The sequence below is a fragment of the Coturnix japonica genome, unplaced genomic scaffold (assembly GCF_054131305.1).
Source record: "Coturnix japonica strain WE unplaced genomic scaffold, WE-NBRP24 Scf039, whole genome shotgun sequence".
NCBI lineage: Eukaryota > Metazoa > Chordata > Aves > Galliformes > Phasianidae > Coturnix > Coturnix japonica.
Window position 1 is genome coordinate 1,849,797 of NW_028188942.1, and position 12,285 is coordinate 1,862,081.

The 12,285-nt window shown below is 45.7% G+C and overlaps 1 protein-coding gene and 1 long non-coding RNA gene across 4 annotated transcripts; both read right to left on the reverse strand.

Annotated features, from left to right (window-relative positions):
* Positions 1–9: 9 nt before the first annotated feature.
* Positions 10–713, reverse strand: LOC146753183 (uncharacterized). The gene is made up of 2 exons (XR_014940138.1): positions 407–713; positions 10–136 (listed from the first exon to the last, which is right to left on the reverse strand). It is a non-coding gene; the product is annotated as an uncharacterized LOC146753183 (long non-coding RNA).
* Positions 714–1,121: 408 nt separating this feature from the next.
* Positions 1,122–7,157, reverse strand: LOC146753184 (obscurin-like). 3 transcript variants are annotated; one of them, XM_085530770.1, is made up of 5 exons: positions 6,894–7,157; positions 5,998–6,187; positions 3,083–3,189; positions 1,568–1,636; positions 1,122–1,440 (listed from the first exon to the last, which is right to left on the reverse strand). In XM_085530770.1, exons 2-4 carry the CDS (start codon positions 6,113–6,115, stop codon positions 1,580–1,582), a joined length of 282 nt encoding a protein of 93 aa, XP_085386896.1. In that variant the 5' UTR covers positions 6,116–6,187; positions 6,894–7,157; the 3' UTR covers positions 1,122–1,440; positions 1,568–1,579. The 3 variants fall into 3 exon arrangements, 2 of the variants coding, with proteins under 2 accessions (XP_085386896.1, XP_085386895.1); XM_085530769.1 differs by lacking the exon at positions 6,894–7,157 and adding an exon at positions 6,314–6,863; XR_014940140.1 differs by lacking the exons at positions 3,083–3,189; positions 5,998–6,187; positions 6,894–7,157 and adding an exon at positions 2,009–2,075.
* Between the last annotated feature and the right edge of the window lie 5,128 nt (positions 7,158–12,285).

Genomic DNA, 12,285 nt, shown 5'->3' on the forward strand with positions numbered 1-12,285 from the left:
GCTAAATACCTCTCAACGATGTCAAGCAGGGACATGGATCCCGAGAATGTTGGAGGCTCCGGCTGCTTCGCTCTCCTGGGGCGGGCCTTCAACGGGCAACGAAGGCAGGAGATGAACTTGCCCCGTTTCTTTGGCTCTGTGCAACAAAACAAAGAAACAAGTTCATTTCAGGCTTGGCTCGGTTGGATGAGGCCAAGTGCAACGCATTCAACAGAACACGTAACAACAGAAAGCATGTTCCCAACAAGGACACACAAGAACGGATTTTCCCCATCCCTGGAGGTGCCCAAGGAGCTTAATGCAGTTCTCTTTCTAAGCTTGCTCAACTCGGGCATTAATGAACCCCCTGAAAGCCACCTTCAGACCCCATTTTACTAACCCGCATTGTCAAATGTAAAATACGCACCTGGCTTTGGCAATGAATGTAGGATGGACTCGGGCAGTTTTCCCCTGATGAGTTCCACGCACTCACCAGGGAAAAAACCAACCTGTAATAAGAACAAAAAGTCAGTTGGGCATTAGCCCAAGCCCAGAGCCAAAGGGAAGGTCCTCTGACACCGACACAGGGCAACTGTTTGCATCCAGAAGCCATCCTGTGCAGGCAGAGCAGCTCCAACCGGAGATTCTAGACACTACTGAAGCTGTGCTCTCTAGTCAAAAATGTGTGCCTACCTCAAAGCCACGCTTGCCTCTCCACCAGGGGCTCATCTCCTTTGGTGGCATATCAACAATGCACACGATGTCTCCAACCTGCAAAAGATTGAAACATCAATCCCAGCTTCAGCACAGCTAAAACAAAAGCCTTCTTCTACGACACAAAATATGAGAGTATTCCCGAGGCGTTCACACTCTATACTACTCTCTGTGCACAACAACAAGGAACGCCTGGAACTGCTTACCTCCAGAGAGAGCTCATCCGGCCCCTGGGCGACGTGGCTCCTAATAACATGGGCTGCCGCAATCGCTGGTACGTTTAAAGATGACATAGCACACACCAGCTGCGGCTTCCGCATGTTATCAGCCTGCAAAACAGAGCACAGGCCGTGGTCAGGAGCTGAGGACAAACCAGGAGGATTTCAAGGTGAGGAGCACATCTGCAAAGAAAGCTGCAGCAAATGCGCTCTATCCTTATCAGGAGCACTTCAGAAGGAGCTGCACGTCTCATCACAGTTATTTCCCTTCCTGGTGTGCATTGCCAGGCCATGCAAAGATGCATCTCTCTCTACCCAGACTCATCAGCAATGGCACTGGCGCAGACAGCTGGCCAGGCCCTTTTTGGCCCATTCTTTCCTGCAGGAGAGTACATCTGCAGCTCCTTCTAATGGTTCAACACAGGGAACAAAGACCGGCCAGAGCTTCATACTGTACCTCCGTCGCCGCCACCTCAGGCTCACGGCTGATCTCACTGCACGCAGCACCCATAACAGCAAGTGTGAAGAGCTGGAACAGAGCAGAAACACACTTCTGTTTTCTCTATTCACACAGCACAGTATGGACAGACTTCTTCAGAACTACATTCACATACCATGTGGCAAAACCATGTGGGGGGACAAATCATGGCACGTACCTGGCAGTGAGATCACCTCAAGCTATCTGCAGCAGTTGTCGCTTTGCTCGGATGGAATGAGAGCAAAAGCTGCACCGAGGCAGTGGGCGGAGGGTGAGGAGAGGAGAGAGAAAGAGCAGGTCAGTGAGCAGGGCTAAGACATCCATGGAATAACACACACAGCACAACCGTCCCATCCACTTGCTGCAAGACATGCTGAGTCTCAGGCTACGTGATGCCTGTCCGCCCAGCAACTTTACAATGCTTCCACTACTGAGCAAAGACAATGGAAGAAGCACGGGACAGGTGCCAACTTTACGGATACCCCCTTTGGAACGTGTGTACCAAGGGAAAATTATGTCTGATGGTCAAGAGTAAGCAATACGGTGCTGTGAGCTCCGACAGCCAGCAGTTCTCAACACCTCACTGCCCACCCATCCATCCCACGCCAGCTCAGCTTACCTACAAGCTGCTGCGCACGACGGTGAGAAGAAAAAGGCAATAAAGACACCAACTGCCAACTGCCAACTGCCAACTGCCAACTGCCAACGCCAACTGCCAACGCCAACTGCCAACGCCAACTGCCAACGCCAACTGCCAACGCCAACTGCCAACGCCAACTGCCAACGCCAACTGCCAACGCCAACTGCCAACGCCAACTGCCAACGCCAACTGCCAACGCCAACTGCCAACGCCAACTGCCAACGCCAACTGCCAACGCCAACTGCCAACGCCAACTGCCAACGCCAACTGCCAACGCCAACTGCCAACGCCAACTGCCAACGCCAACTGCCAACGCCAACTGCCAACGCCAACTGCCAACGCCAACTGCCAACGCCAACTGCCAACGCCAACTGCCAACGCCAACTGCCAACGCCAACTGCCAACGCCAACTGCCAACGCCAACTGCCAACGCCAACTGCCAACGCCAACTGCCAACGCCAACTGCCAACGCCAACTGCCAACGCCAACTGCCAACGCCAACTGCCAACACCAACTGCCAACACCAACTGCCAACACCAACTGCCAAACGGCACTAACGACACTAAACGCACAAGAACAACAAATCAAGCAACCACTCCGACCACTAGCTCACCCACAAAGGAACACAGAACGCACCGCTCCTCCCCTCATTCCAGACGCTTATGACATCACCAACGGCCAACAGCCTGGTCCACCATGACCCCCCACAAGGCGGGGAGCCAAGACCACGTGGTCACATCTGATTCCAACACGGCACCACAACATTCCAGGACTCAGTGTGGGCTTGGAATTCTATCCTGGTGTGGCAGCGCAATGGGAGGTGTTAGGGCACAGCTGAAGAGCTGACAGACAACGGACGTTTCCAAAGGAGGGTGCCAGATTAACTCTCAGCATTCTCTTGCAGGGCTCTTAGGAATGCTTCAAACCCATTTTCACTGCCTAGCTCATTTCTAGAAAGTCCAGTTGAGAAATGCTCACTTTGTCTGGGGAACGCCTCTATGCATCATGAATGAAAAAAAAAATAAAATGGGCATGCGACCCTATGAAACTTACCTCTCTGCTCTTGCTGTCAGCCAGACACCTCAGATGAGCATGACATGTCCCTGCTCCTGAATGAAGATCCACCCAAGTCTGTGTTCCTCTCTGCTCCATCTCTGGCTCTAAAAGAAACACAGACAGAGATGATTACAAGATCCTTTGTGCAGATGAAAGCACAGAGTGCACACGAATTCTCTTTAGAAAGAACTACTACTTGAGAATGCATAGAATCCACACATAAATTTACTTTCTCTTTAACCCTTTTTCCTTTGTACATGATTCCACTATTTATACCCTCAATTAATGATTCATACTGCACATGATGTTATGATGTAGTATATTGACAGCAACAGCACAAAACTATGACAGAATCCACAGACAGTTTTTTGAGAGGTAGTATGAAAGATGAACAGAAAGGAAATAGATTCATTAAAATAACCTTGTTAATCCTCTCCCCGTCAAAAAAGGAAGACTTCTGGGCACTGTTACCAGCAGCTCCTAGAACACCTTGCACCACAAACTGCGGCACATACATTTTCTTCCCACAGGTCCCTCACCTCCCTCATTAGTGTCAGATTCACTCAGGTTAAAATACATGGATCAGAACAGCCATTCAGTTCTGCTTAGGCAGGATCCCACCGCCGGGATGTCTCCCAGTCCCATTCCCTGCTTTTCCCAGCACCAGTTGGGGAAAGGAACAGCAACTGACATCACCTACCCAGACTTCTGCAGGGCCTTCCATTTGGTGTCACATCACAGCGAGAAGCAGGAGAGCTCTCGTGGTACAAGAGAGTGGTGGGCTGGAGAAATAAAGGCTGCCTCTAAGATGGTGCTTCAAACAACATGTGGAACTGGACATGAGACATGAAAGACAGGGCTACATGCCCCAAAAGGGGGGAAGTTCCAGTTGCTGCAAGCCATCGAGGTAACCAATAGAGGGGCCCTGACTACAGCCTGGGCGGGGAAAGGGACAATAGAGTATACTGGGCTGTGTGGATTAGGTGGCCTGGCACATCTCAACCACAGAAATATAAAGCCTTGGTGGACACTGGCGCACAATGCACCCTAATGCCCTCAAGTCACCAAGGGACACAACCAATATAGATCCATGGAGTGACTGGGGGTTCCCAAGAATTGACTATGTTGGAGGCCGAAATAAGCCTCAATGGTAAAAACTGGCAAAAACACCCTACTGTGACTGGTCCAGAGGCTCCATGTATTTTGGGTATTGATGACCTTAGGATGAGATATTTTAAGGATCCCAAGGGCTATCGATGGGCCTTTGGGATAGCTGCTGTTAACACAAACTGTGTTAAGCAGCTGTCAGCTTTACCTGGTCTGTCAGATGATCCTTCTGCTGTGGGGTTGCTCCAGGTAAAAGACCAAGTGGTACCAATTGCCACCAAAGTGGTACAAGACAGCAGTTCCGCACCAATAGGGACTCATTGCTCCTCATTCACAAGCTAATTCGCCAATTAGAGAATCAGGGATTGATTAGCAAAACTCACTCGCCTTTTAACAGCCCCATATGGCCAGTGCGTAAAGCCAATGGAGAATGGAGGCTGACGCTGGATTACCGTGGCCTGAATGAATTCACACCTCCATTGAGTGCTGCTGTACCAGACATGATAGAACTCCAGTATGAACTGGAGTCAAAAGAAGCAAGGTGGTTTGCCATCATTGACATTGCTAATGCCTACTTTTCCATCCCATTGGCTGCAAAATGTAGGTCACAGTTTGCTTTTACCTGGAGAGCTGTTCAGTATACCTGGAACTGTTTACCTCAAGGGTGGAAGCACAGCCCAACCATTTCCATTGGTTGATCCAAGCTGTCTTGGAACAGGGTAATGCTCCCGAACACTTGCAGTATATTGATGATATTGTCGTGTGGGGCCATACAGCAGCAGAGGTTTTCAAGAAAGGAAAACAGATAATCCAAATTCTTTTGCAAGCTGGTTTTCCCATTAAGCGCAGCAAGGTGAAGGGGCCTGCCCAGGAAATCCAGTTTTTAGGTGTAAAACGGCAAGATGGGCATCGACACATCCCAGCAGATGTGACTGACAAAATCACTGCTATGTCTCTGCCCACCAACAAGACAGAGACCCAATCTTTCCTGGGAGTAGTGGGCTTTTGGAGAATGCATGTCCCAAACTACAGCCACATAGTGAGCCCCCTCTATCAGGTAACGTGGAAGAAGAATAATTTCTCATGGGGTCCTAAGCAGCAGCAGGCTTTTGAGCAGATAAAACAAGAGATAGCCCATGCCGTGGCCTTGGGGCCAGTACGGACGGGACAGGATGTGAAAAACATAATCTACACTGCTGCTGGAGAAAAAGGTCCCACTTGGAGTTTGTGGCAAAGAGCTTCAGGAGAGACCCAAGGCCGACCCCTGGGATTTTGGAGTCGAGCATATAAAGGGTCTGAGGAGCGCTATGCTTAAACTGAGAAGGAGATCGTAGCCGTGTATGAGGGGGTTTGGGCTGCTTCTGAAGTAGCTGGGACTGAGGTTCAGCTCCTTCTAGCACCTCGCTTGCCTGTGGCCCCCCTGTCACGAACACAGGTAAATTTTTGTTTAAACCGTGACAACTACACAGAATGCTGCATCAGGGAATTTTTGCCTAGAACTTTAGAGAACTATTTTTAACTTAGAAAGGTCAGAGATAGAAAGTTCACACTGATTTCTGGGTCACCAGCCTCACCGTACATCAGCATTTTTGGTTTTTAAATGATACATAAAGTTCTCAATGGCACTGCTCTAGTTGGTAGTTCTTTCCCTTTCCGTGCAGCTCGCTCTGTGCATGGCTTGTGAACCGCTATTCAGGCCAGACAGCTGCAGCCCCAAAGACCTGCCATAAATGTACAAATTCTACCAGGATAATGTCTTGGGAGTGGAGAAACAGGATGCGCAGTCATATGGCTCTCACACATACCTTGTACAACCAGCTTGGCTCTGGACTGGGCATCACCAATGTCACAGGTGTACACGTCACTGTCACTTTTCTCCAGATTTCTTATGCTCAGCTGCAGGTCTCGTCCTTTCTGTGCCATCTCGTATTTCCTGCCAGGCCTGAGCTCAGCAATGCCTTTCCTCCATATGACGGTGTATGAGCATTTCTCGCACTGAAATGAAAAAATTGTAGTTCCACTTTCTTCAGTTTTCAGATCTGAAAGTTCCTTGATAAAGTAATTAGGTTTTTGTGGAAGGAAAAGAGGGGGATGAGGGTGTGGGACAAAGGGATTTGTTACCCGAACAAGTCTCAAGCATACAGAGGTGTCCTGAATCTCCTTTGCCCTCACTTCTAGAACATCACATAGAGATGCAAAGAATCTAAGAAGTCCACAGAGTCCACCCATTTACATAGGTTTGATAATTCCAGTAGATATCTGGAAAGTTCAATACCATTATACATGCGCTGGTAGGATCTCATCTGATAAACTGCATATAGTTTTGATTACACATATTCAATATAGACTAATTCAGATTGCCATCTTTTCTTGGCTCACTAACAACCAAGATCATAGAACCATAGAATGATCACAGAATCATAGAGTGGCCTGAGTAGGAAAGGACCTCAAAGAGTATCTAGTTTTAAACCCCCTGTCAAGGGGCCACCAACCACCAGACCAGGCTGCCCAGATCCACATCACACTGGAGAATCATTCGGTTTCCAGATTATTTTAAGGAAAAGATTTTAATCCATCGTATTTTCTGAAAACTAAGAATTGATCCTGCTCAAGGAAACAGAAGAGAAAAACATCACCCACAGGCTGCAGATATTTACCTCGACTTCTCTACATGCCATCCCCAGTGTGCTTTTCAACTCACCTTGCACAGTGACCCTGGCTTTTGTTATGGAGTCCTCTGTCTCACAGGGGTACTCCCCACTGTCCTTGGCAGTAGAGTCATGGATGATCAGAATGGCCCCACTTCCCTCCTGCTGCAAGTCGTACTTCTGGCTTTTTCTGATTGCTTTGCCATCCTTGTACCACCTGATGTTCAAATCCGGCTTTGACAGCTCACAGCTCAGGCTGATGTCCTGCCCTGCTGCTGCTGTCTTATCCTCCAGCTGTTTTGAAACCTCAGTAGGTTTTCCTGGAAGAAAACATTGCTTTTTGAGTAACATACACTTAGGGTAGGATGCCTCTCTCAAAATACATGCATCTACATGCTGGAGATAAGTTAGAGAGGCACTTGCAACAGACGCCATCCTACAGCCAGCAGTAATCTGCAAAGTACAGACAATAGAATTCCAGGCAGCATTTATTCTCTCTTAAATCTACCCAATTGAGGATGATGAACCATGTCTGAAAACTGCCTCTCTCTTCTCTCCACTGATCACACTGGGAGCCTCAGATGATGCTCTCAGATGCACATGTTCTAGATAGGAATTTGTTGTACAGCTAGATGATGTGAAGGCCATCCCTTCAGCTTATACTTAGAGGATATTTGCTCCCACAGTTCCCTCAACAGATCATTTCTGATTTACTGTTAATGGAACAAGCTGTAGTGAGATGCCCATTTCCAACACTACCCCAGTGCTTTGGGTAGTTCTCACATTTGTGTAAAATGTTTTGTCCTTTTACTTATTTTTAAGAGAAATTCTCAGTGCTTCGAGGTTTAAGTAGAAGGTTGCTATTCACTTTAACCATATTATGAGTTAGCTCTCATGACAATCTTATCAGAAGACAGTTGAAGGAATCAGACCCCAGAATCTCTCCCATCTCATTACCTTTCACAGACAGAGAGGCTTTGGAGGTTAGACCACGGGCAATAAAAACGACTTCCCCAGCATCAGTAGGAGTCACACTTTTGATAATGAGAGTATATTTCCGACTCACGTTAGAAGCTTTAAATCGCCCACCATTTTTCACTCTGCTTCCATTCAGTGTCCAGTTGAACTCATCAATGCTTTCATGGGACAGAATGCATTCAAAAGTACAATCTTCTCCCTCCTGGATTTCAGTGGTTTTCAGCCGTTTGGTAATGCCACTATTCAGCTCTGGAAGGTAAGAGATACGTTAGTATGAGGTTTATATGGAGAAAAGGCATTTGTGACTGACATGAGTAGCAGTACTGGTGTTTTAACTTAGGATTTGCAGAACATGGCTGCATTCCTTACTGATGTATTCTCTAAGACATTCTCCACTCAGAATTACCAGAAAGCTATAAAAAAAAAAGAGACATGAATCTCTTGTCTTTGCTCTGGAAGAACTACAATTAGAGCAGCTCAGTCCATGGAGCACAATGAAGATTCAATGAGCTACAGAGGGAACAACCTAACAGAGAGGACAACTCTAGGATGCTGCGTGAGAAAAAGGGTTTTGCCTACGACAAGAAATTAAATGTTTCTATTAGCTAATTTGTTACCATCCTACCCCTACTGGTGTTCAAACCATTTCTCCATTTTAGGGATGTTTAGAAAGGAAATATTTCCAGGACATTCTTGATGTGTTTGGTGATTTTCATGGCAAAATGAGATACATTCACATCAAAAGCAATGGGAATTTTCCAGACATCACTGCGCTAAATTGCAGTAATACACTTCTATTGTAGAAACTATTAAGGCTCACGGGGGAATAGGTGTAAGACATAGTGACCACACTGAATGTGCTTTCAGCACTCCTTTACTTTCCACAGTACTTAACCTGAACGCCGACCTTTGATTTGGCAACATCACGGACAATATCACAGGTATAGAAACCTGCATCTGACTTCTCGAGGTCATGGATAAGGGGATATAGGGTCTTCCCAGACTGTACCAGCTCATACTTGTTGCCAGAAGTGAGCACAACACCGTCCTTCTTCCACACTGGTTTGACCTTCTCTTTAGAGACTTCGCATTCCAATTTAATCACACCCCGCTCCTCACCAAAAACATCATCCAAGGACTTCATGAAGACAGCAGGCTTCTCTGCAATTAAAAGGGCAAAACACAACAATGTGATACAGTAGTTGAGACATTTCCAGTTGCTTTCAGATTTTTAAAGAGGGATAAATAAATCTTTACCAGTACTGACAACACCAATATAGAACCTAAAGCGGTTTCATGTGTGTTGACTGAATGCACTTTATGGAATTCTGAACTAATCAGTAGGAGAATACAGGGAACAGGAGGGACAGCCTGCATTTCCGGTGGGTGGGACTGATATCATATGAAGTAATTGGGATGCAGCTCTTCTAAAGCTGGAGAGCTGGCATTGCCCTCACACGGAGCACAGCTCATACAGCAGGCCACAGTATTAAGAGGATAAGATGCTGAACACTTTTGATTTTCCTGTTTTATTGACTCCTTTTATCTATCTTCTATTTCACACATCAGATGTTTATACTGGGGAAAAAACTTCCACCAAATGCAAAAGAAAGGAGAAAGAGGAAATCCTTCAAACTCTGAGCGCATAGAGTAAAAGAACTTAATTGCTGGGGAGAGCAGATTAGAATCACAGTACCCTTAGAATTGGAAGAGACCCTTAAAGGCCATCTAGCCCAGCTCCCCTGCAATAAAAAGGGACATTCACAGCTAGATCAGGTTGCTCACAGCCTGGTCATTAGTCATCCCAGAGGCAAAACACACACTGAATGATCTCTCCCTGCAGTCATAAATCCTTGGAGACAACAGCATTGACACTGCATGTTACTGAAGCAGTAAAAGAAACTGCTCTTGTAACTCTCCTTGTGCTAAATAAAATGATGATAAAAAGCAATGGAATGCTTTGGCAGGACACCAAAACCATCCTCCTTCGTTGATATCTGCTGCAATGGAACCTTCCACTGGAAGAAAGCCTCTGATGACTTGTCACCCCAGAGAGGTCAGCTTTAGAAGCAGGACTGCTGCACAATAGAATGAACTGGAGCTCCTTAGCATCTCTTACATCCAGGAGGGCTGTGATCAGACCCACCTATCACCTTCAGGTGCGCTTTCTGACACCTTGTCTGACTTCACTGTCACTGTGCCAGCATCCTCAGGCTTAACCTGCTTCATTGTCAGTGTGCAGCAATTGCCAACGTTCTTGATGTCATTGTAATTGTTGGTGTAAAGGAGGCTGCCATTCAGGAACCATTCCACGTCCTCGTCATCATGGGACAGCTCGCAGGAGAAGACAGCAGAGCTCTCTTCAATTTCTACATCCTGCAGGTTACTTCTACATTGCGGGCTGTGAGGAAACAAGGTGAACTGTTACCACTGTTACTATAAATCATACTGGGATGTGGTACAATGGTTGGACTAGATGATCTTTGTGTAATCTTCTCAGTGAAGATTATACATTTATAAAGTTAGCAGGAGAGAACGGCAGAAATCAACCCCAAGAAGAGAAATCTGAGGTGAAATAGGACATGTAAGAGACCACCCCCCCTGCTCATACCTTCAGCTGTCAGCGTGGCCTCAGTCTCTGCAATTCCTTGCACTTGTACACACCAGCATCATCGGGCTTCAGCTTCAGAATCTTGAGCTCTGCTGAATGCTTATCCCTCTTGATCTTGTACTTCTCAGAGGGCTTGATGAGTGTGTGGCCTTTGAACCATTTCACAACCTTTGGAGAAGGCCTGAAGTCACAGGACAGGATGACAGAATGACGTTCCAAAGCTGTCTTGTCCTCCAACTTCCTGGTGATTTCTATATGGTAATCTGCAAAGCAGGGGTGGAAGAGAAGAAAGGATGAGGACAATTGGAAGAAGAGGAAAGTCTCTTGCGTGTATTCCATTCCAATTAATGTCATGTTCACAATGGTTCTTTGAACGACTCTAAAGATAAAACAAACGATTGTCTATAGGGAATGCCATTGACTACATTTCTATAAAGTAATACCGTATATTATCTACCAAATGCAAGGTCCAGCTCTTGTTCTGTGCTTATTAAATTGCTCCCAATTGTTGAGGCTTTTATTCAAATAAGAGTGAGTTGAAAATATAACAAGTACTTTAGGGTGTGAATGGAGACTCTTATGCTGGGGACAACAGCAGATAAAAAGCCTGAAAGTTTCTTTCAGATGAAATCAATGACAAACTGCATCAAATTTAGGTGCTACCAAACTTAACCTTGTCTAGTTCAGAAATACAATTAATTTCACCTGATTTGACTTCTTTGGTATAGCCAAGGACAAAACCTCAGCTCTGTAGATCTGAATAGTAAGCACATCACAGCTATTCAAACAGATCTTTGCACAGTGCAGTGTTTTCAAAGCCTGGATATGTTACCTCTGACAAGCAGATTGGCTGTGGATTTGGATTTGCCAATTGAGAACTGAATGGTGCTTGTCATATCAGTGGTGGTTATCGCTATGGCAAGCTGGTGGATGGTGCCTTCTTGCTGCATAATCAAGTTTCTGCCAGCCTGTAAGACTTCCCCACGTAGATACCACTTGGGAGGTTTCACAGAAGGAATGGATATCTCGCATTCAAATTTGGCTTTTTCAGGCTCAGTCACATCCTCATCACACAGCTCCTTTACTAGATTAATGGATTGCTCTTTAAGAAGGATGGAACAAGAGAAAGCAGAGATTTAGAAGGAATGTAAAAAACCCTTACATTATCACCCCACTTACTCACGTCAGCATTACTGCACATGAACACTACACCTATCAGCTCAGAATGCCTTGAAACATCATTAAAAAATAATAGAAAGAAAAGAATGTTGTTAAGAAGTCAGACAATAAGATTGACAACCTGAAAAGAGCCCAGATCTTCTGATTCCCAGTCCAACATCTAAATCAAACCATGACCTTCCCATCCCAATATCAAACTCCTCGCATTACGAAATGGAAAAGAGGTTCATTGAAACACGGACATTGATAATTACTTTGGTTAAATACAGCAACTTAGCTCTGAACAACAAGTTTTCACCTAGTAAAGGTCTCTGTAGCTCAAATGTAATGACTCTACTTAGGAGAAATTCATTTTCCAGGAAGTTCTTGCCCTTATAATTTTAACAGTGGCAAAGCTGGGGACTGAACTCTTGAGTAGTGTGCTAACTCAAATGTCTCCCTTTTCTTTATCACACTTAACATCATATATATACCCTGACATTGTATATATTAAAAAAAAAACCAAAACCCTGTGTTCTTTTCAAACAGCAAGAGAAAATGAAGAAAAAGTCAAGCTATGTTTTTTATCCCTCAACGTTCAAACACAAATCTGAAGTCTAAACGTAGAAAATCAACCTCCTAAGAAAATAATCCATCTTACTTTGCAAAAGTAAATTCCAAAAGAGAAGCTGGATGTT